Source organism: Hippichthys cyanospilos, chromosome 2, assembly GCF_059441005.1.
Source record: "Hippichthys cyanospilos isolate Australia breed blue-spotted pipefish chromosome 2, RoL_Hcya_1.0, whole genome shotgun sequence".
In the NCBI taxonomy this organism is placed as follows: domain Eukaryota; kingdom Metazoa; phylum Chordata; class Actinopteri; order Syngnathiformes; family Syngnathidae; genus Hippichthys; species Hippichthys cyanospilos.
The window spans coordinates 4,059,063-4,079,062 of record NC_142370.1 but is presented as its reverse complement, the minus strand read 5'-3'; the positions used below and the strand labels follow the sequence as shown (position 1 = coordinate 4,079,062).

General features: G+C 40.7%; 1 protein-coding gene across 2 annotated transcripts in view; it reads right to left on the bottom strand.

Annotated features, from left to right (window-relative positions):
- Positions 1–1,716: 1,716 nt before the first annotated feature.
- The window catches only part of larp4aa (La ribonucleoprotein 4Aa), a 31,040-nt gene continuing 12,756 nt past the window's right edge, over positions 1,717–20,000 (bottom strand). The window contains exons 4-17 of one of the 2 annotated variants that reach the window (XM_088438124.1): positions 19,727–19,808; positions 19,515–19,651; positions 19,335–19,438; positions 19,115–19,225; positions 18,371–18,424; positions 18,083–18,292; positions 15,840–15,940; positions 15,670–15,711; positions 8,658–8,876; positions 7,497–7,551; positions 7,255–7,413; positions 6,186–6,313; positions 5,900–6,107; positions 1,717–3,609 (exon numbers count right to left, since the gene is read on the bottom strand). In XM_088438124.1, the coding sequence (XP_088294250.1) occupies positions 3,238–3,609; positions 5,900–6,107; positions 6,186–6,313; positions 7,255–7,413; positions 7,497–7,551; positions 8,658–8,876; positions 15,670–15,711; positions 15,840–15,940; positions 18,083–18,292; positions 18,371–18,424; positions 19,115–19,225; positions 19,335–19,438; positions 19,515–19,651; positions 19,727–19,808 (1,982 nt within the window). In that variant the 3' untranslated portion in view covers positions 1,717–3,237. The remainder of the gene's footprint in view (positions 3,610–5,899; positions 6,108–6,185; positions 6,314–7,254; positions 7,414–7,496; positions 7,552–8,657; positions 8,877–15,669; positions 15,712–15,839; positions 15,941–18,082; positions 18,293–18,370; positions 18,425–19,114; positions 19,226–19,334; positions 19,439–19,514; positions 19,652–19,726; positions 19,809–20,000) is intronic. The other variant, XM_088438133.1, reaches the window with a different exon arrangement.

Here is a 20,000-nt window from a genome sequence, read left to right as displayed (position 1 = left end):
TAAGTTATGATGGTCACTTGCTTTCCTTTATTTAGCTGATTGGTTCTTAACAGAGTATGAACATTAACAGTTGTCCAGTAGGTCTGATGACAGTGAATTATTATTTGCCCGACTTCTGTACAACTTAATGGCCCCAAATCCGTCGATATGGCAAGAAAATCCACTAACTAACCCTGATAAGGCACAATTGCAAAGTGAAAAGCAATTTCAGGGTGACTTACCTGTTGACGCTCAGAAAGAATGCCAGGAGTGTGCAAAGTAATCATAACAAAGGGTAGTTTATTATTTTTTTTTTTTTTTAAAGAAACAAGTATAAAACATGCTTTTTCACCCTTTTTGGCTTTTTAAAAATTATTAGTCCAAAATTCATAAATGTCTAAATATAGTATAGCATTTCAGCATACGATGAAGACCAAATTTACCAGTTATTCATTATTCACGGTTTGGGTGGGCTGGATCCTCTGTGTCCTCTTTACTCAACAGTAAGAACTTCCCATATAAAATGCTCCTACACAGCTGGGATAAGTTCCACTTTGGTGGCAGATGATAATTTTTCAAGCCTCATTATCTTTGCTCCTGGTCTTCTCCCCCCACTGAATAAATGACACCTCAGTCACGCTGCACATTTAACTTTGGTTCTGAAAGCATCCAGATGCAAATGCACTTGCCGTATTTTTCCGTGTACAAGTTGAGTTCCTCATTTTCAACCTTATACCTGCATAACTCAAAACAGACAATCTTTTTCCACATATCTGTGTTTGAACAACTAATTCGAATGCGAAATAATGTCATTTACAAGACTTAACATGATTATATAAATACCTCTATTTCGATCGAGTATGCATCCGTTTTAGCGGGTTTGCGCTTTCAAATGCACTTTTGTCGAACGCCGCCTTATTGCCTCTTGTTGTCAACAAGGAGCCCGCGTGTACAATTTTCCGGAGGACGTTGACCTATCATGAAAAGGAAAAGATGGCTTGACTTGATCTCACAACAGTCGTCACTTGGGTCAAGAACATTCCAAGTAAGATCAGCAAATCATCTCCGAAGACCTCCATTTCAAACAAACTGGACGGGTCCGCAGATGACTCTGTTTAAGAGTAAAAAGGATGTTTGCGCAGATGACGAGCAAGAAGAAGATGACGTCCGGGATTTGGCTATTTGGCTTGTCAGATAGTGATAGTGGTTTTTAGATGAATTCACATTCAAGTGTGTGAAAAATAAAGCCTTGAAACTTGAAATCGTTTTATTGTTGCAACTTTAGTTTCAGCATTCGCATCAAAGCGGGCGTGCGTTGCCTAGTACTGGTCTTGTCTCCTGCCCCCCCATTAACTGCAACAGTAGGTGTTTCAATAAATGAAGAAATGCGTCTTAAAAGTACCGCGGTTTAATCATTTAAAAAACACACACGGTACATTGGACAGCCATGACATGTGTAACCACTTTGTCAGGGCTAGACCTACACTTGCGTTTTTGTAAAATTGGGGGGGGTTTGACTTAAACGGAGAAATACAGGATGTTAAGTCAGTGCAGAAGGCTGTTTTGCTCATGCACATTAGCAAACCTCTTTTTCTTCCTACCCCAGAAACAATGTTTACATTCTTGCAGCTCGCTCGGTCACGCTAAAACAAATAGAATAGAAACATTGAAGTGTAACATATGATGCACACAGTAGCAGGAGGGTGCGGGGGAAAAATGGGACACGAAAGCAGGGAAGCCAATTCAAAATAATTTATTTTTTTGGTGACAAATCTTACAGTGCTAGGATTGTGTCTCAAACACTTGATCAATAATCGATAATTCCTGTCACAATCCCAACCCAAAAAAATCAACAAAAATAAGCCAAACATAAAAAGGACGGGGTGTTGCCTATTTTTACCTGTCAAGCAAACCCTTGTAAATTTTTTTTTCACATTTTCCACAAGCAGATCTATTTGGACATTAGTGCATTTTTTCATGTTTGTGAAGACCAAATGGCAGCTCCAGTGCTTACTCATTTACTGCGCCTCAACACCCACAGCGTCAAATATTTCTTTGCTGGCATGTTGAATGTTGGTTCATCATCACATTGCATGATTCCATTTGGTTTTGTCAATGTAATTTCACATCACTTTGGGGTAACAATCCAAACAAGATTCGGGGGGCCTTGTGCAACAAAATTATAATAAATATTTAAAAAGCAATACATACAGTGAGTTCAACCCTTAACATTCTAATTAAAAAAAAAAAAAAAAATGAAGCAAACTTACACTAAAAAGCACAATCAGTTGGATCCCCGCTCTCAAAAGCCTCCATAATAGCTATTGAACTCTCCCACACATCTAGTGAAGGTTTCTAAGAGGTTACAGCGCAGCCAACTATACCTCTACGGTCTCTTCAAAACTCAACATTTGCTGAGCTCAAACATCCACCCGATGCCGACATTCGGCAGACTCTATGCTAGCATGCCAACATCTCAGGCATGTAGATAACGACAATCATTTTATATCCAGACATAGCTGCACACTCAGCTAACATAACGCTGCGATCTTCCGACGCGGCGCCGCTACTTACGCGCGGTTCGCGTATCCCGACTGCCAGTGGTCTCGTATTGTTCGTGCTCTGCTAAACAAATATGTAGGAAGAGCTCCAGACTGATTATCATTCTGAATCCGAAACGTTGAACGGTTTGAGACCGAAAGCAACAAGGTAACTGTAAAATCATTACCTTCTGATATTTGCTCGCCGCGACTTTTAAGCCAAAAGTGAATTGGGATCAGACAAACTTCCAGTAGTAAAGACACCGCGTGTCGTTAAACACATCCATCGTTATGCTGTAACAACCAACGCATTAACAGTCAACTCTTTCAGTCGTACCTGCGAAACAAATGTGTTAGTGATATCTTTGTATATGTACATGACATATGCATTTTCTCCACTTTAGTGCATATTGTTCTTGAAAGCAAAAGGCGGTAGAGGTCCACTTACAGGGCACCAGCATCCTACCTCTCCCAAGGCGAGCACAAATGAGAGCACCTCCACGGAAAGTCCATTCTTTTGGGCACGCCTTTTCAACTACTCCTTTCAGTTTGACAGCTGCCTTTTAGTGCCCCCGTCACTTGGATGTGCCGCCACAGTTCCAGGGAAAGGTAGCTACCATAATATTGTTGCTTTTATGGTAATCATTTTTATATAATTAGACATATCCATGTAGATTTCCATATATCTTTTTTTCTGTTCATAAGAGTTTCGTTTTCTCTATTTTGGCGATACCGGTGGGATATTCTGCTCCTTGCCAGTGTGCCTGTAGGCTCCCTGTGGAGAGTGGCGTCGGGCCAGAGGCAGCCGCCTCTGCTCTCGGAATTTGAGGCCGGTGCCCCGGGGTCCGTTGCTGCGGAAGTGGCCCTTGGAGTCCCGCTCACGCGCGGGCCGCCCGTCTTTGCACTCTCGCGCCGCCTCTCTTTCATGGCCCCGCTCCGGCTTGTCTCCAGGAGCGCCGCTGGACCCGACGGGCTCCTCCGATTTGTTCACACGCAACTCGCGCAAAGGCTGGCCTGGGACAGAGGCCGTGGGCAGGGGGTCCTTGGGAGGCCGTTGGCACACCTCAGCGTAGCTGAGCTTACGGGGCTCCTAGACAATGGACGAGGGAACATGATTGACCATCTCGAAATTTTCCTTTAGCCTTTTGCGAGCGCTGAGCAAATGACGTTGTCTGAAACACCATCGTTTCAAAGTCACCAGGTCATCGGGTTTTGTTGGATGCACGATAAGTGCTCACTAACTGTTAAGATTTTGATAAGCAGTCTATTCTTGATTACTAGGTGAAGCTGTCAACAATATATGTATATATTTATATTTAATTGTGAAAGTATTAGTGGCTCTTTAATAAAACAATAAATTCAACCAGTTTCATATTTTAAAATTGTAATAATTTTGAAATTTGTCATAATGCATTTTGTGTCTACAACTGCTTGCTAACAAGGCAATGAAACCAGTAAAGCCAAAGCGGCATATTATTTCATAATATTGTTTTTGATTAAATAATTGGCAGCAACCTGTTTGCGGGAAATTAAGCCAGTTATGTTATTTTGTATCATTCAATATGGCTGAAAATTTACAAATATAATATTTGTCAAATTGAATCTGTTGGTGATTAAAAAGGGCACTTATGTTCACCTTAAAGTGATTTTTTTGTTTTGTTTTCGCAAACATTTGCAAATTGGGATCCTTGGAAAATTTACTTTGTAAAAGGGGTCCCTGATTCCAAAAAGTTTGAGAACCCCTGTTTTAGATGTTTTCGAATTGTGTGGAAGAAAACGCATGTTCTTTGCCAATATGTTTTACATGAGGCACTTAATGTGACATTTGTGCCAAAGTGGCTGAAATTTTGCAGCACTGGTAATAATCTATGTACTGAGCTCTAAAATTAAAACACATGCATGTAGACATTTTTTCCAAACAACATTTATAATGCAAAATTTTCTTTTTTAAACAAAACAAATAAATAGCTAATGAATTTGTGGTTAATTAATATGTGACTTATTTCTCATGCAACAGTCACACCAACTGAGGGATGAGTGTCCACTTCGTAAGGGTGCACTCGCACAAGGGAGGTGGCATTGCCTGGGAGACAACTAAGCCCCATCTATACAGTTTCCAGCCCTGCAGTACTCTGCTCCGCGGTACACCAAAAGACATTGAGTCTCCGCCCCCCACCGCCAATCCCCAGGAGCCCCAGCACTGGTAGCGCGTGCACACTGTATACAATAACAAAAAACAATGGAGCCTGCGGAAAGATGATTGTACTCGGTGCTTGGATTGCGGCTGTTTTAAAATACTCCATCAATCAGAAGACAATATTGACGCCAAGTCCATCAAATGATTTTTGTGGAAGCGAAGGCTTTTTCATTTTCTTTTTTCCTATCTTTGTCTTATGTTGTTGATGGTGGCTGTTTTCCTCATCTAGTTTTCCAATGCCGCATATTTGCATTCGTCTCGGACCAATCAATATCCTCTAAAGCTGTGGTCCCCAGCTTTTTTTTTTTTTTAATCACCACAGACCGGCCAACGCTTGAGATTTTTATTGTGGACCGGTAAAATGCTAACGAGCTAAACACATACATAGAACTTAGATTAGCTAGCATGTTATCTACAGTCACAAGTTGTTGGATCAACAAACAAACAAATTTTGGGCATATTATCATGAATGACAACATTTTTCAGAGGCCAAAGGTGGCATCAAAAAACAAAAATCAAGCCAAACCAAGCACAAATGGATGAACTGTTAAAGGATTAAATCAGTTCCAAAACATCTTTATTTTGTGTGCGGAACATGCGGCCTGGCAACCGGTGGTTGGGGACCCCCGCTTTGAAGTATTTATGTCACATTTTGTAATCGGGGGTTCAACATCGCAATAAAGTGGCCAATACTGTGCTAAATACTTTGATTAATGCTACACTATTTCAAGATGGGTATACTTGTGTTTGAAAGAAAAAAAAAAGGGGGGGGGGCACGATGACTGTACAGATGAACCTCAAAGTTCCTCCATTTCAGTGAAGTACTCTCACTCTGCTCTGTCCCCGCAATGAAATCTCACCTGGCTGTTTCGTACAGCTCTGTGTGTCCACAAAGCAGCCGCCATGAACAAATACGGCCCCGTATATGTCGTTTACCATTACCAAAGCTGATTGGCTTCCACGACACAAAAAGCAAAAACAAGCGAATGAGCAAATTTCCATGGCGTGGCCCCACATTGAAATTCATATGCACCCTTAAAATGCCTTCCCCAGAGTTGATGTGAATGTAGCATCAGAGTGAGTGAGGGGCTGACCTTGAGAACCTTAAAACACTCAAGGAAGCTGAACCGTCTCATAAAGTTGATGCCGTAACTGCTGCCAGTGAAAGGTGCAAAAAGCTCACCTGTGCAGGCGCAATTACAGCAGCAGGAAGAACCGGGGGCGTAGTGCGAATCAGTGGCGTGCAGGCAGAGCCGGATGGTGGAGCTGGTGGCCTCCAGTTGTGTGCAGCTTGCGTGGAGGAAACAGGGCTGACGGGGGTTTCGTCAGGCACGCTTGCAATCGCTTTTGAAACTAGCAGCTCCTGGTGCTCGACCCTATTCTCCCGAATCCTGATGGTAGGTCCAAAACAAAGTGTTTCACCGCTCCAGCCATGTTGAGAATTGCCTAACAACTCTACCGTCACTTACATTGGGGCCAGTGGCGCAAGTGGTTGTGTGACCGACTTTGCAGAAGTTTGGCTTGGATTCGAGCTTGCCAAAACATCGTCAGTGACCGCAGCTGGACTTGCACTGCTTTCTTTATTTACAGGTTCCATCTTGAAATAAAAAAACTTTGTTATGACTCTTATTATCTTATAGCCATCTGGCGTGGGACCTTGAAGATTAAATGCCACAAAAGTTAGTTGTTAAAAAAAAAAGTGTAAAGTCATAATCATATTAAAGCCTTCAACGAAAGTCATTAGACTCTATTTAAGCCAGCACATGAGAATTATTAAGTGTGCCTATGTCCTTTGAATTTTTGACTATTTAGAATTGGCGATGTCATTTGCTATGTGAAGTTTTGGTGGGGCAGGACGCTCTTTGTGTTTACCAATGTGTCCCTAAGTGTTCCCAGGCCAGCCAAGAGACATTGTCTCTCCAGCATGTCCTGGGTCTTAAATAAAACCACACTATGCGGACTGGTATACCAGCATTTTTTTTAAACAGTTATATAGACAGAATTCATTGTTACGCATGAAGAGGAAAGAATTATTCGGGTTTAAAAAGCCCTGGTGACGTGTCAACAAGGCCTCGAGTAAAGTTGCAAAGGACGAGTTGGGACGTTGAGACAACTGTGCCACGACTGTCTGTAAAGTGCTTGTTGCCGGAGAGGGAAAAAATGCTCAGTCAGGGTTACATTTGTATTGCTATAAACAATGTAGAAATACCTCTAGAAGTAATTTAATCATTTTAATAACACAAATTGATGTGTTTTTTTTTTTTGTTGAACAGCATGATTATGTAACCACTAAAGTTAGGGATAGACTTATATTAGTGTTTTTGTGATATTCACCCAATTGCAATTTTAAAAAAAAAAAGGGGGGGGGGCACTTGTACTCGAGACAAATTATACTCAAAGTTAACAGTAATTACAAGATTGACTGATATCACTTACTTTTAAAGATAACTAATCTTGAGGATAAATAGTTTTCAGTCACAGTGCGGACTGTGGTCAAACTGGGAGGTACAACTGTTGGTGGACATTTTTTCATCCTACCTTGTCCCTGTATAGACCGCGAACAACATCCGACATTCGATTCTCCAGCACGGGTTCGCCTTGAGTACTGATCACACAGCCAGGAAGAGGAGGGAAATTGGTTGCAGCCAAATCAAATTTGGGAGGGGAAACCTTAACCTCAGCCAACGGTACGGGCCTCTGCAGGAATATATGATCATTCAGGCAATTGGTTTTCATAAAATCAACAGGTATTCATGTGACTGTCCAATAAGAGAGTGTACCATAATCCGTTCATCTTCTCGCCTTCTACGTGTCCCTCTGTAGGTTGTGCTCCGTCTGAAATGCACACATTCAGGGGTCACGGCTGAATTCAGGACCCACGATCAGGTGACATACTAAACCAGAGGTCCCCAACCGCCTGTCTGCAGCCCAGTACCGGCCCGTTGATCAACTGGGACCGGGCTGCATGGCTACACCCAAAATAATGATGTTTTGGAAATGATCTCGTTTATCCTTTAACGTTTCATTCATTTGTGCTTTGTTTGGCTTGATCTAAGTTGTTGGCACCGCCTTTGGCCGCTGTTGATATAAAATTTTGTAGTGTGGCTTCAATTGAGAGCACTCAGTGGGTGACACACATGTTCTGTCGCTCTTGAAATCTGGCCTACGAGTGTTTGTAAGATGTACTTTGTAAGAATGTTTTTGATAATATCCCCAAAAGTAGTTTGTTTGTTGATCCAACAACTTGTGATTGTGGATAATATGCTATTTTATAGTGCTGCCTTGAATGCGTTAAGTTGGTTAGTATTTTCGTTTGTGCCAGATATTTTCCTTTGGTATATGTTAGCATATGCAAAGGTTTTGCATTGATAAGCACTCCTTTGCATCTAATGAATGTTTTGTATTGAAATGAATATCATTTGTTAATCAATCAATGTAATTTGTGTACCGTATTTTCCACACAAAAAGGCGCACCGGATTATAAGGCGCACCCTCAATTAATGACATTTTAAAACTTTTGCAATCACAATTTAGTAATACTCAAAGTAATAACAATAATAACTCAAATAATAACTCTAAACTCTCAATAGCATAATAACTCAGTCAATATGACCAACCTTGTTCAACTGTAAACACACAAAAGAAACAGGTAAAGCTTACTTTATCAGTCCATTACCCAATCTCAATATTGATGCGTTATTAGGCGCACCTGATTATAAGGCGGACAATCAGCTTAAAAAAAAAAAAAAAAATGAGGCTTTTAGGCGCGCAGTATAGTGCCGAAAATACGGTACATTTTCTCAAAAGTATTTGAGACTCAAGTAAGCTGAGGGCTTCCATTAGTTAGCTGCCACAACAAAAATTTCAAAGGTTGACCGGTACAAATTCATAAAAAGGTTAGGGACCCCAGTACTAGACAACAAAAAAAGAGACAGGTTTACCGCCCACGTCCAGCCAGGCTATTGTCATCATTCGGGTCCAAGGAAGAAGATGAGGAAGACAGATGCGAGAACATGGCACTCAAATCAGAGGCCACCTGTGCCGGGTGGGAAGGGACATGTGGCTGTGGACTGCGCAGTCCCGTCAAACTTTCCAGTGGAACAGGAGCGATGGACGCTGGGGTCACCTCGGTCGTTCTCACGGGGGGCTTCACGTGGTTTCTAAAGCAGTGGAGAATATCCATCACACAGACTAACCAATGTATTCTGGTTTACCAAAACTTGATACCAAGTCAATGTTCTTGGTCTTTTCAGTGCAAAGGAATGGGGGATAAGAATACCTACAAGTTTAATTAAGAAAGATTCTAAACTTTTTCAACTTCACTTATCCTTATTCTTTCGATTTCTTTAACATCATGTGTTTAAATGTGGGTGGATCAACAGTGCCTCTGCTGGGAGCTGCCAGTAGTGCACACAGTTTTTCCACCTCCATACAGGGTTTAATGATGCATGAATCAACTAATACATTATAATTCAATAGAAATCTTTCTATTTAAAGAAGTTAGTAGATGGATCAAATTTAAGACCATCAAGGTATGTGGGTTAAAGATTTTGTACCAGTGTTTGAGATATACTACTGTAATGCCCTGTACTGTTCACTACTCATAAGTTCACATCTTGACTGACATACAAAGTTAGTATTTTAGAAGGGAGTGTGGTTTTGGGGTGGCTCATTCAAGTTACAGTCTTTGCTGCATATATGCATGAGAAAAAAAAAATCCATATTTAAGATGATTTTGAGGTATTAAACTTTTGGCATCACAGTTTGTAATTTCTCCATTTGTATTTTTACTTGTATTGTTACAGCTGCCTGAAATAACGCTGACATGTGAAGGAATGTGGTTTTAGTGCAGACTTATATATATTTTTTTTCTTTCTTTCCAAAATCAGGTTAAGGACATTAGAATGCCAACAGATTTGATGTGTTTTCCACTTTTGAACGGACCCAAATTAATTGGACAACCTAACATGCATGGCTCAATCTTATTGGGGTCAGGCAATCCACAACCATTGCAGAACATTCCACTTCTTTATTAGGGAAGTGAACCGTAATACAGTCAGCCCCCGGTTTACGAACTCCCTGTTTTACGAACATTTCGACTTACGAGCGTGGACCGCAGAGTTTTTTGTCCCTCACTTACGCACAAACCAATCGTCTTATAAACAATCCGACATGCCGGTCAATGTGTTCGTACAATTATTTTCGCTTTGCTACATCAACGAAATCAAATGTTCACGCTTGTCACGGTAACGCTGAACGCTATTGCTCTTATATATATATAAAAGATCAGTTATAATGAAATATACGGTGTCAGTCACGGAGTCAGTCAGCTATTGGTCAATTAAGGTCACAGTCCCGGTCTCACTCACGGAGATGCGGATATGCTATTGGCCGGCGTCACGTCAATCACAGAAATGCCGATATGCTATTGGCCGAACGCCTTTATCTAGCTTGATGGCACAGCTGGTCGGGATGGAAGGAAGGAGAGAAAATGAGTGAGAAACGGAAGGAATGTTGTGAAGACTTTGCAAATTTTATCTGTTAGACATGGCTTCTAAAATTGCAAGTGGCAATAAAGAAAGAAGTAAGAGGATGATGACAATAGAAACCAAGCAGGAGATAATAAAAAAATAGGAATTTCCAAAGGAAATCGCCGGTGATATGTTCTAGTTTGAGAAAAGTTCTCGTTTTAGAAAATAAATCAATAAATTCTGCGGGTTCATCTCTGCTCCCCTCTGCCTCCACCCACCACCAGCTCAAGTCACGTCGCCCCAAAGGTAAATGTCATTTTACCTTTGTATATTTATGTTATTTAATTTAACTGTACAGTAGATTATGTTACAAATTTTTAATATGTGTATATAGTCGTGATGTTTTTACCTAAGGTTTTTACACGCGTTGCACGCATTCACTAATTAACATAGGTTTGGATTGCCCGTCATACGAGCAATTCGAGTTACGAGCGTAGCCGCTGAACGGATTAAGTTCGTAACACGGGGGCCCACTGTACTTTTAAAAAAAAAATGTGGCATGTGTAAACAACAGTAAAGATGAAGCCACAAGCACGTACAAGCCAGAGACCTTTTGTGCCAGACCAAAGCCCAGATAAATACAGAGGGTTGTGTCAGGAAGGGCACCGGACTTCCAAACCGGATTGGTCTAGACATGGGTTAACAATGACCGCCACCGGTGCTGTTCACCTACAGGGTGGCGGTGGAAATTTCGCTACTGTTCGTGGAAAAGGGAGTGAAGGAAGGTATGTCCGCTGGAAGAGCGAGAAGAGGAATACAAAGAGCCTAGCGCTGAGAGTAGAGACCTTGAATGTGGGAAAAATGGCTAAAAACCAAGTTGGTTGACATGATGCAGAGAAGGAAGGTAGATAGACTGTGTGTCCAGGAAACCAGGTGGAAAGGCAGTAGACTAGAAGCAGGGTTTACGTGTTTCAATTATGGTGTAGATGGGAAGAGAAATGGAGTAGGACTTATCTTGAGGGAGGAGTTACATAGTTGGGAATGTCCTGAAGATTAAAAGAGTTTACAATAGAGTGACAAGTCTGAAGCTAGAAATAGAAGGTGTGATGTTCAGTGTTGTTAATAGGTATGTCCCACGGGTGGGATGCGAGTTGAGAGTGAAAGAACATTTTCTGGTTGAACCTTGATGAATTGATCCTAGGCATTCTTAGAAATGAGGGAATTGTTACTGGTGCAGACTATAATGGACATGTTGGAGTAGGAAACATACAGTATATGATGAAGGGGTGAGGTTTGGTATTCAGGAGACGAACATAGAAGGTCAGACGGTGGTTCCATTAAAAGAATGGAAATGGCTGTAGTGAATACTTTCTTCCAGAAGAGGCATGAACATTGGCTGACCTACAGTATATTCTACTGTAAGAGTATGCAGATAGACTACATCTTGTTGAGACTTGTTTTGAGATCAGTGATTGCAAAGTAGTTGTAGGTGTAGCCAGACAGCATAGGATACTGGTATGTAGGACTGTGTGAAGTGACTGGATAGCTGCAGCTACTGATCAGAGAGACAGGTAGGAGAGTACTTGTTGTATCATATGGAAGGAAAATCAATAAGGAAATGTGATGGAATGAGGAGGTGCAGGAGTGTATAAAGAAAAAGGTTGGCTAAAAGGAAGTGGGACACAGAGGATGGAATAGAGAGGAGTACATAGACATGCAGAGTGGAATGTGGCATGGGCCAAACAAAGGACTTACAATGACTTGTAAAATAGGTTAGATAGTAAGGAGGGAGAGAATGGCCTCTACAGGTTGGCAAGGCAAAGAGACAGAGATGGCAAAGGTCAGAGTCATCAAGGACAGAGATGGAAGATTCAAGAGATGTATTGTCATTTGTATAGTTGTACCACACAATGACATTCTGAATGTTCTGAACCCTCTCAGTGATCAGGTTAGTGTGATGAGAAGATAGAAAGAGTACTTTGAATGAAGTGAGGAGGGCACTGAAGAGGATCAGAGTGAGAAGTCGGCCCCGATGGCAATTTGATGCGTGTAACGTCAAGTGTTGGTTTAGAGACGAGGGAATAAAGAAGCCAAGTAACTGCCATAATTTGAACATATTTTTTAGAATAAATACTTGTAAGACTAGGTTTTAAAAACACAGTTTAGTAAAAAGGTCCATTTGAAATAAAACTGGGAATTTTTAAATGTTGGGTTGACTATTTGGTCCCTTGAAAAGTAAAAGCATCAAAAAATAAGCGATTGAGTTACACAGGCAACGATACATGCCACCACAGTTACACTTCTACAATGCTTAACTGATGAGGTGGTATGCCTTGGATCATGAGCAGTTCCTTCCATCGCCATACTTACCTCTTTCCATTATTCTAGTTGATCTTTGGGTGATCTACCCATAAGATGTTGATTCAGAAATTTACAGACTCTTTTGGCTGCTTCTCGGAAAACTCTTATTTGGCATTCTTGTTTTTAGGCTCACCCATGGGTTAACACCTTGTGGTGAAACCTCTGTATTTCCACTGGTGAAGTTGTCTCTGAATTGCTGACTTGGACAGAGATATACCGGGCTTCTGAAAAGTATTCTTGATCTGGCCAACTGTTGTGAAAAGGCCTTTCGGGACAATGGAAAGGATTCATCGGTCATCCACTAGTTGTTTTCAGTGGTCTACCAGGTCTTTTGGTGTATCTGAGATGACTCTTTTTCAAAAATGTACCAAATGTTTTTGCAGCCTCTCTGATTTGTTTGGAGTTTTTCAGCCTACTGATGGCCTGCTTCACTGACATAGGCATATACCATACTTGAAATCAACTCTCGGCTTTTTATTGGCTCCTTGTAAGTGAAATAACAAGGGAATGCACACCTACCCAGGGGACAGCAGAGATACCAGTTGTCCAAATACATTTGGTCTCTTAAAAAGTGGAATGCGCATATAAAACAATTTGTAATGTGTACACTTTTCAACTGATTTGGACGTTAATACCCACAAATTAAGAGTCTGTCTACATTTCAAAAAGATCTTGTTTCATTTCAAATCCATTGTGATGTGGTACAGAGCTGAAACTGGTTTGAAAATGGTTTGCTGAAGGTTGTTTTCTAGAATGCATATGTGTTTATGATGGGCGGAGGCAGTAGACAATCAAACTCAAAAGAGCACAAGACATACAGTACAATCACTCAAATGGCACAATGGCATGAAACACACTTCAGAAGCAGGTGACAAAACAAAAAATATTAGAAGCATGGACTGATCTCAGCAGTCTTTGACCCTCAGATCTCATAATCTTAATGCTCATTGGGCTGGATGGGGTGAATTGCCTTGACTTTGTCAATCAAGGACAGAGAGTGAGAGAAATAGAGAACAAGAGCAAGAGAGTGAGCAAGAGAGAGACAAAGCCAGTCACTTCATCCATCCACATCCCTCTAGGCGTCATGATTTCATCATCGGGTATGACTGACACCTTGTGATTAATAACCCCCCCACCCCCCTTTATTTTGAGTGACAACCTGAGAAGCAACATTCAAAGTTTTTTCCCCACCTTTAAATCCTATTTAAAATAGAAAAACAGGTTAAAAATGTGCATCTTTATATTATCTTTAATGCAGTAGTGCAGTATTTAACAAAAGTGTTATAATATGGGTATGGCACATGCGAGTGAAGTAATGCCAACTGTTACTCCATTATGTTTATTTTTTGGGGAAGAGCTACAAGTGCGCTGCAATGAATGGTCCTTGAGTGTTCTGAATTGAAAACATACACTTTGTGTTCAATTATATTTTCACTTTGATTCGCGCTGAACTGATACTTTAGCGCAGCAATAGGCAACTGGTGACCACACTTAGAGTGGGTCCCTATGAATAATTCTTTTGACCCGCCCCATTTTATTTTTGTAACCCAAACAAGTTCTAAAGATGAAAAATGTTGATAGTCATTGTTACCCAAGGAAAACAAGAAAAATGTGGGAAATAATTCCCAGATAATTAAAAGAATTACAAAAAAATGAAGTTGCACAGTTATGAATGCAACGCACAAATTTTGTTTGCAAGGATGTTCTTTAGAAAGATCTTGGGCATCATTTTTTGCAAATTTTCATTCCAACCCCAAATGGGGGTAATGGAACTCAAAAATTTAATCTCTTTTTGCACCACGGTCTAAAGTGATGTTCACAAGTGTTTGAATCTGAAATACATCAATCATTTTGGTCAATTACATAAATTTTGTTTGCTCTTGCATGGATGAAAATTAACTTGCAGTGTTGCTTGTTTTTTTTTCCCCCTAATTAGAAAGCACCACAATGCTTTCAATGTGCAGATTTTTTTGGTGGACATTACTTTCATTAATATCACGATTTTACAAATAACCGTGATTATTAATTGTATGTACAGTGGACCCCCGCCATAGGATGTGAATCTGTTCCAGGGTTGGGATCGTAAGGCAAAATCGTCGTATGGCGGGCGATAGAAACCCATGGTAACTAGCTAATGCATGTAAAATCCCAAGTAAAAACATCATCATTGTACATACAGTACATACTGTATTATAAAATGGGTAAAAAAAAAAATAGTATAGGAAGTGCTACTTATATAATACAAATGTATACAATTACATGATAAATAAAAAGAAAAATAAAGCTTGTAAAGGCCATATTCCCAAGTGAAGGCAGCCTAGCCTAACCTTCTTCGTATTTCTTCGTTTCCATACTAATCATCTTCTTACTTCTCTCATTAACATTTCTAGCAATCTTGGGACCCATGGCTAACCAAGTAAAGTTCGACTTAGGCACTAAAATGCACAATAAGTATGATATAGTAAACACTTACACGAGAACCAATCTTTACCATGCCACCATTTTGACACAGTGACGCCGACCAATAGCAGACCAGTATCTTAGGGAGTCATGACGCCAACCAATAGCAGAACAGTATTGTAGTGACGTAGGGAAGTGATGCATGTAGTGATTCGCAGATTCATGCACGCACACAGACTGCCACGTTTGAGAAGAGTTGTTTTTGATGTCGTAAGGCAAAAAAACACGTCGCAAGGAAAAAAAAACATAAGGCAGGGACATCGTGGGCCACGTCGTAAGGTAAAAAAAACATAAGGCAGGAACGTTGTAAACTGGGGGTCCACTGTATGATTTACCGGTAGATACAACAATGTTATGCCACCAGGATGACCAGCAACTCCTTAAGAAATTGCTTGTCAACAAAGCTGCTGTAAAAAGATCAGTTATAATGAAATAAACAAAATGGGCAAACAAATGGATGGTCAAGAACTGGGATGAAAGGGAAACTGTAAGATGTTGTAATGGGGTAATGACTGCAAAAATTAAACGCCAAAGCCATGTTTTATCACTTGGACCATTCATAGGTACATGACAACTACTCATTTAAAAAAAAAAAAAAAAAAAAAAAGAATGGGAAGATGAGAGTTTGGAATGAAGCTAATTGGGAAACATAAAATTGTACCTGAAGGCATTTATAACATTCTTTCTTGAATAGAGGGGGACACTGTGGGAATACCAAAAAGACAGGGAGTGAGGAACAATTACCTGCTGGGGTCAATATATCTAATTGCCATTGCACTTTACCGAACATCCACAACAATTATCTCAAGTTAAGTCAAACAGAAGCCTTACCGATTTCTGTTGAAAGGCCGAGTGAGCGTAAGAGAACCAGATCCAGTTTTGTAGTGTCCAGACCCATATCCATTCACAAAGCTACTGTTGGGAAAAGGTGCCTGTGGAAACATTTTTTTGTTTTTTTCAAAACAAAGTTTAAAAAAGTTCTCAAGAAACAAATGTTTAGCCTCAAAATACTTAGCGAAATCACAATTCAGAATCTAATGAACACTGGTAAATGAGCATTAATTCATCCACAGGATGTGCACATTAGCAGGTGCTGGAACCCGACTCCAGATAAAGTGGTAGATAATGGATGACTGGATGGACTCCAGAGGAACCTGACAAGTACCGGCTGGCCAAACGGAATGCAGCTTCAGCGGTCGCTGAGACAAAATGTACGGGTGTGTGTTGAGTTTGGCGAGGCCATAAAGAACGACCTTCAAATGGCTTTAAAGGAGATTCTGGTCCACCATCCGCCGTCTCAGAAGAGGGAAAAATGCACCATTAACACCAAGTATAGTGGACACAGGGCGCTGCTGACGAGCATACTTCAAAGACCATCTCAATTCCACAGACACATCTTCTTCTGAAGAAGCAGAGTATAGAAGCTCCGAGGAGGGCTCTCCTATCTCTGGAGGTAAAGTCACCGAGCTTGATAAAAATCTCCTCGGTGGTAAAGCTCCAGGGCTGGATGTGATTCACCTGACATTCACTGAAGCTCTGAATGTTGTGGGGATGGTCCTAGTTGAAATGCTTTCAAAACATAGCATGGACACCGGGGACAGTGCCTCTGGATTGGAAGATTAGGATGGTGGTCCTTCCTACGGTACCGGCGCATGTGTTCTAACTATCGAGAGATTATACTCATCAGCCTTCCTGTCTACTCAGGGGTGCTGAAGAGGAGGATCCATCAGGAAGTCTAACCTTGTCAGGTAGGCGAAGCTCGGATTCAGGAGGAAGCCAGTTTACGTGAGTTTGGTGGATTTGAAGAAGGCGTTCCCACTGTGTCAAAGAGTGTGTTAATAATCTTTTTGGACAGAATTTCTAAACCCAGCCAAAGCATTAAGGAGTCCGGTTTGGCGGTCTCAACGTTGTATCTCTACTTTTAGTGAATGATGTGGTGCTGTTGGGTTATTTATGTCGTGATCTCCCACTCTCACTGGAGCTGTGTGAAGCAGTTGGGATGAAGATCAGAACCTCCAAATCTGAGAGCATGGTCCTCATTCGCAAAAGGCTAGAGTGCACTCTCCAGGTCATTGATAAATTCCTGCCCCAAGTATAAGTGCTCAGGATGGTGTGAAAGACCGATTAGCATTTCGGTGAAGCGTCCGCATCTCTGTCATGGTGACGAAGGAGTTCAGCCCAAAGGCGAAACTCTTTAGTTAGCAGTTCATTTACATTCCTACCTTCACCTATAGTCACAAGCTGTGATTTGTGACCGAAAAAACAAGATTCCAGATAACAACGGACAAAATTGGACTCGCAGTGTCTAGCACTTTGGCTCAGTCATGATAGTTTGAGATGATGGCGAGTCATCGAAACTGAGCAAGGAATATCTAGCACTTGGGCAATTTGATAAATATTTAGATAAACAAATGGCAACTTGAAAAAAAAAAGTCTTTAATATTTTTAAACATTGGAAACTGGATAGATGAAGTGCAGGCCGTCTTGAGCATTTATGCTGATGAGGACATCCAAAGCCGATTTGCATCAGCTATGAGAAATGATATGACAAGCTAACTTAGTAGGACAAAGCTATCTGAGCTGAAAATCACACAAAGGAAAACATTATTTTGATCGATCCGTTTGTTCCGACAAATGATGACGCGGATAAACAGAGGTTTGTTTTTTTGGTTGTTGTTTTTTTTAAACGTTATCCTGCTTGTTTGTCATATTTAACTGGTGATTAAAAAGCAGAGGTCCAGGTTTGTTTTGGAATGAAAACTAATCTGAGTCCCTATTTTCCTCCTCATTAGTGAGTCGCGATTTTTGTCCTCTACTGGATGAAAGAAGGAAAAAAAAATAAGTGTAGCTCAGCGGTAGAGCATCTGTATCCCAAACGGAAATTTCGATCCCACAATATTAAATGAGTCTTTGTAAAGTGCTTTGCGCACCAAACGGTGTCCAAAATCCTATAAATCCATTTACCATTTTAAAGCCAGAAGTATCATTTGTTGAACATCCAGCTACACTCCATAACCTGTTCTCAGGAGCAGTGACGCCACAAGTGTTACTTCAGGTAGTAATTCATGTCTTACCAGAGGAGTTTCAAAGTATGGTGCAGGCGAAGGGGTCCATGTGTGGGGCATGATGCCATAAATGGGGTACTGTTGCTGGGGGTAGACGTGCGGCATGTAGAGGGTTGAGTTGTACTGGGAATGGCTCTGGGGCTGATGGGCATAAAGGCTGCTTTCCATGCTACGATAGCCATTCTTCGCAAAGAATGTGTTGATGGCTTTTATCCTGGCCTGCAACATGTGACGGATGAAGAAAGAGAACACATTTTAAACGAGGCCTTGTCTTGATGACAAAATGCTTTAACTCACCATTATGGGTTTTCCCTGAAATGTTTTTACTTCCTCTCGCAAATACTCATAAGCCTGCGAAAGTAGAAACATTTAAATGATTGTCTTATTGCAGTAGTGCTGTGCAATATCACAATATTTTGTGGTTGGACAGATTTGGATTATTTTAAAGAACCATGACTTTTAAAAATCGCGATATATATCGCCAATCCAGTCATCGGCAAACGCCTAATTACCATCTACTGTTTCCATTGTTAATTTGATGTGTGAGGTATCAGATCGGTTCTAATGTACAGTGCGTGTGCTCCAAAAGTGCATGGGTTTGTGATGCTTTGTGTCACAGTGACTTTAAATACACAGCACCTTGGATGGCACACTAACATTGGATGAAAAATGACAAGGTAGCAAATTTACATTGCCTGCCAACACATTGTTTATGGCATTGCTAGAGCATAGATATAAATCACATCGTGCATTGCACTAAATTATAACGTAAAGAAACAGTGTAGATTTCATGAAAAATGGTTGTACTCTCACATATTTTCAAATATACCAGAGGATATACGCGATTTGCTGTAGCCATCCTTACATTGTATAGGTTTAACTGATGTCTATACAGTTTTTTTGTTGAAGTAATTGGAAATGTGTAATGAAAATACAGACAGAAAAAAATAACATTTCAAGAAAGAATACTCTATCGGAATACTAACATTTGTCCATATATCACAAGTTTCAACTATAAAAATAAGATCATAAAAAATTCACCTGCTGCGCATCGGTGTCTGACTGGAATGTGATGTACCAGTTGTTATTGTGTGCAAACTCAACGCTGATCACCTTCGGACAGCTGCCGCTGTTGAACAGTGACTCTACTTCCTTTAAAAACAAGACAAAACAAAATATTAAGGTACTGAATGAATGTCATCACATGTGGCAAAACCAAACCAACTCAAGTTTCAGTGTTACATGGTGAGGTGACAATCACCTCAATGGGCGTGGTCTCGGGGACCTCCCGCAGGATAATAATACACCGTTTGTGGTTGGGGCGCACTTTCTCCCCCTTCTCATCCACTTGTACCATGGGCGATGCTTGAGGGATACATTATTAGTTCAAATTTTCCCATGCAAACATTTCACAAGGAAACACCTTAAACATGCCACCTACATCTCAACACATCCAAAATGAGCTCCAAATCACTGGTAAGAACCTTGATGCCGTCCATGCTAGCAATGGTCCAAATGGGGACGAATTGGTCACTGTCCATCTGGGACATCAGGTACAGATCCTTCGAGAGGTTCTCTCTAAATGTTAAATGTTTTTTTTTATTTTTTAATATTTAGATTGGACATTTTGTAATAAATGTCATCTACTCTTACCTTGAGAAATAAAACTCTAGCTCTTTTTTCAGAGACTCACGAAGATTCTCTGCTGAGATTGGCTGATCTTCTGTTTTGGCATCTACAACAAAGCAAAGAAAAATAATTGGGTAGTGTTGGCAAGAATACTCCCATGTCACTTCCACATAACCCCAAAAAAAATGAATCCGTTTGTAAAAGTGTATGTTTGTAATTGTGTGTACGTAACGTGAAATATTACTTCAATAAAATGTATCCATGTTTTCCATTCAAATTCAAACATTCAAACTTCTAT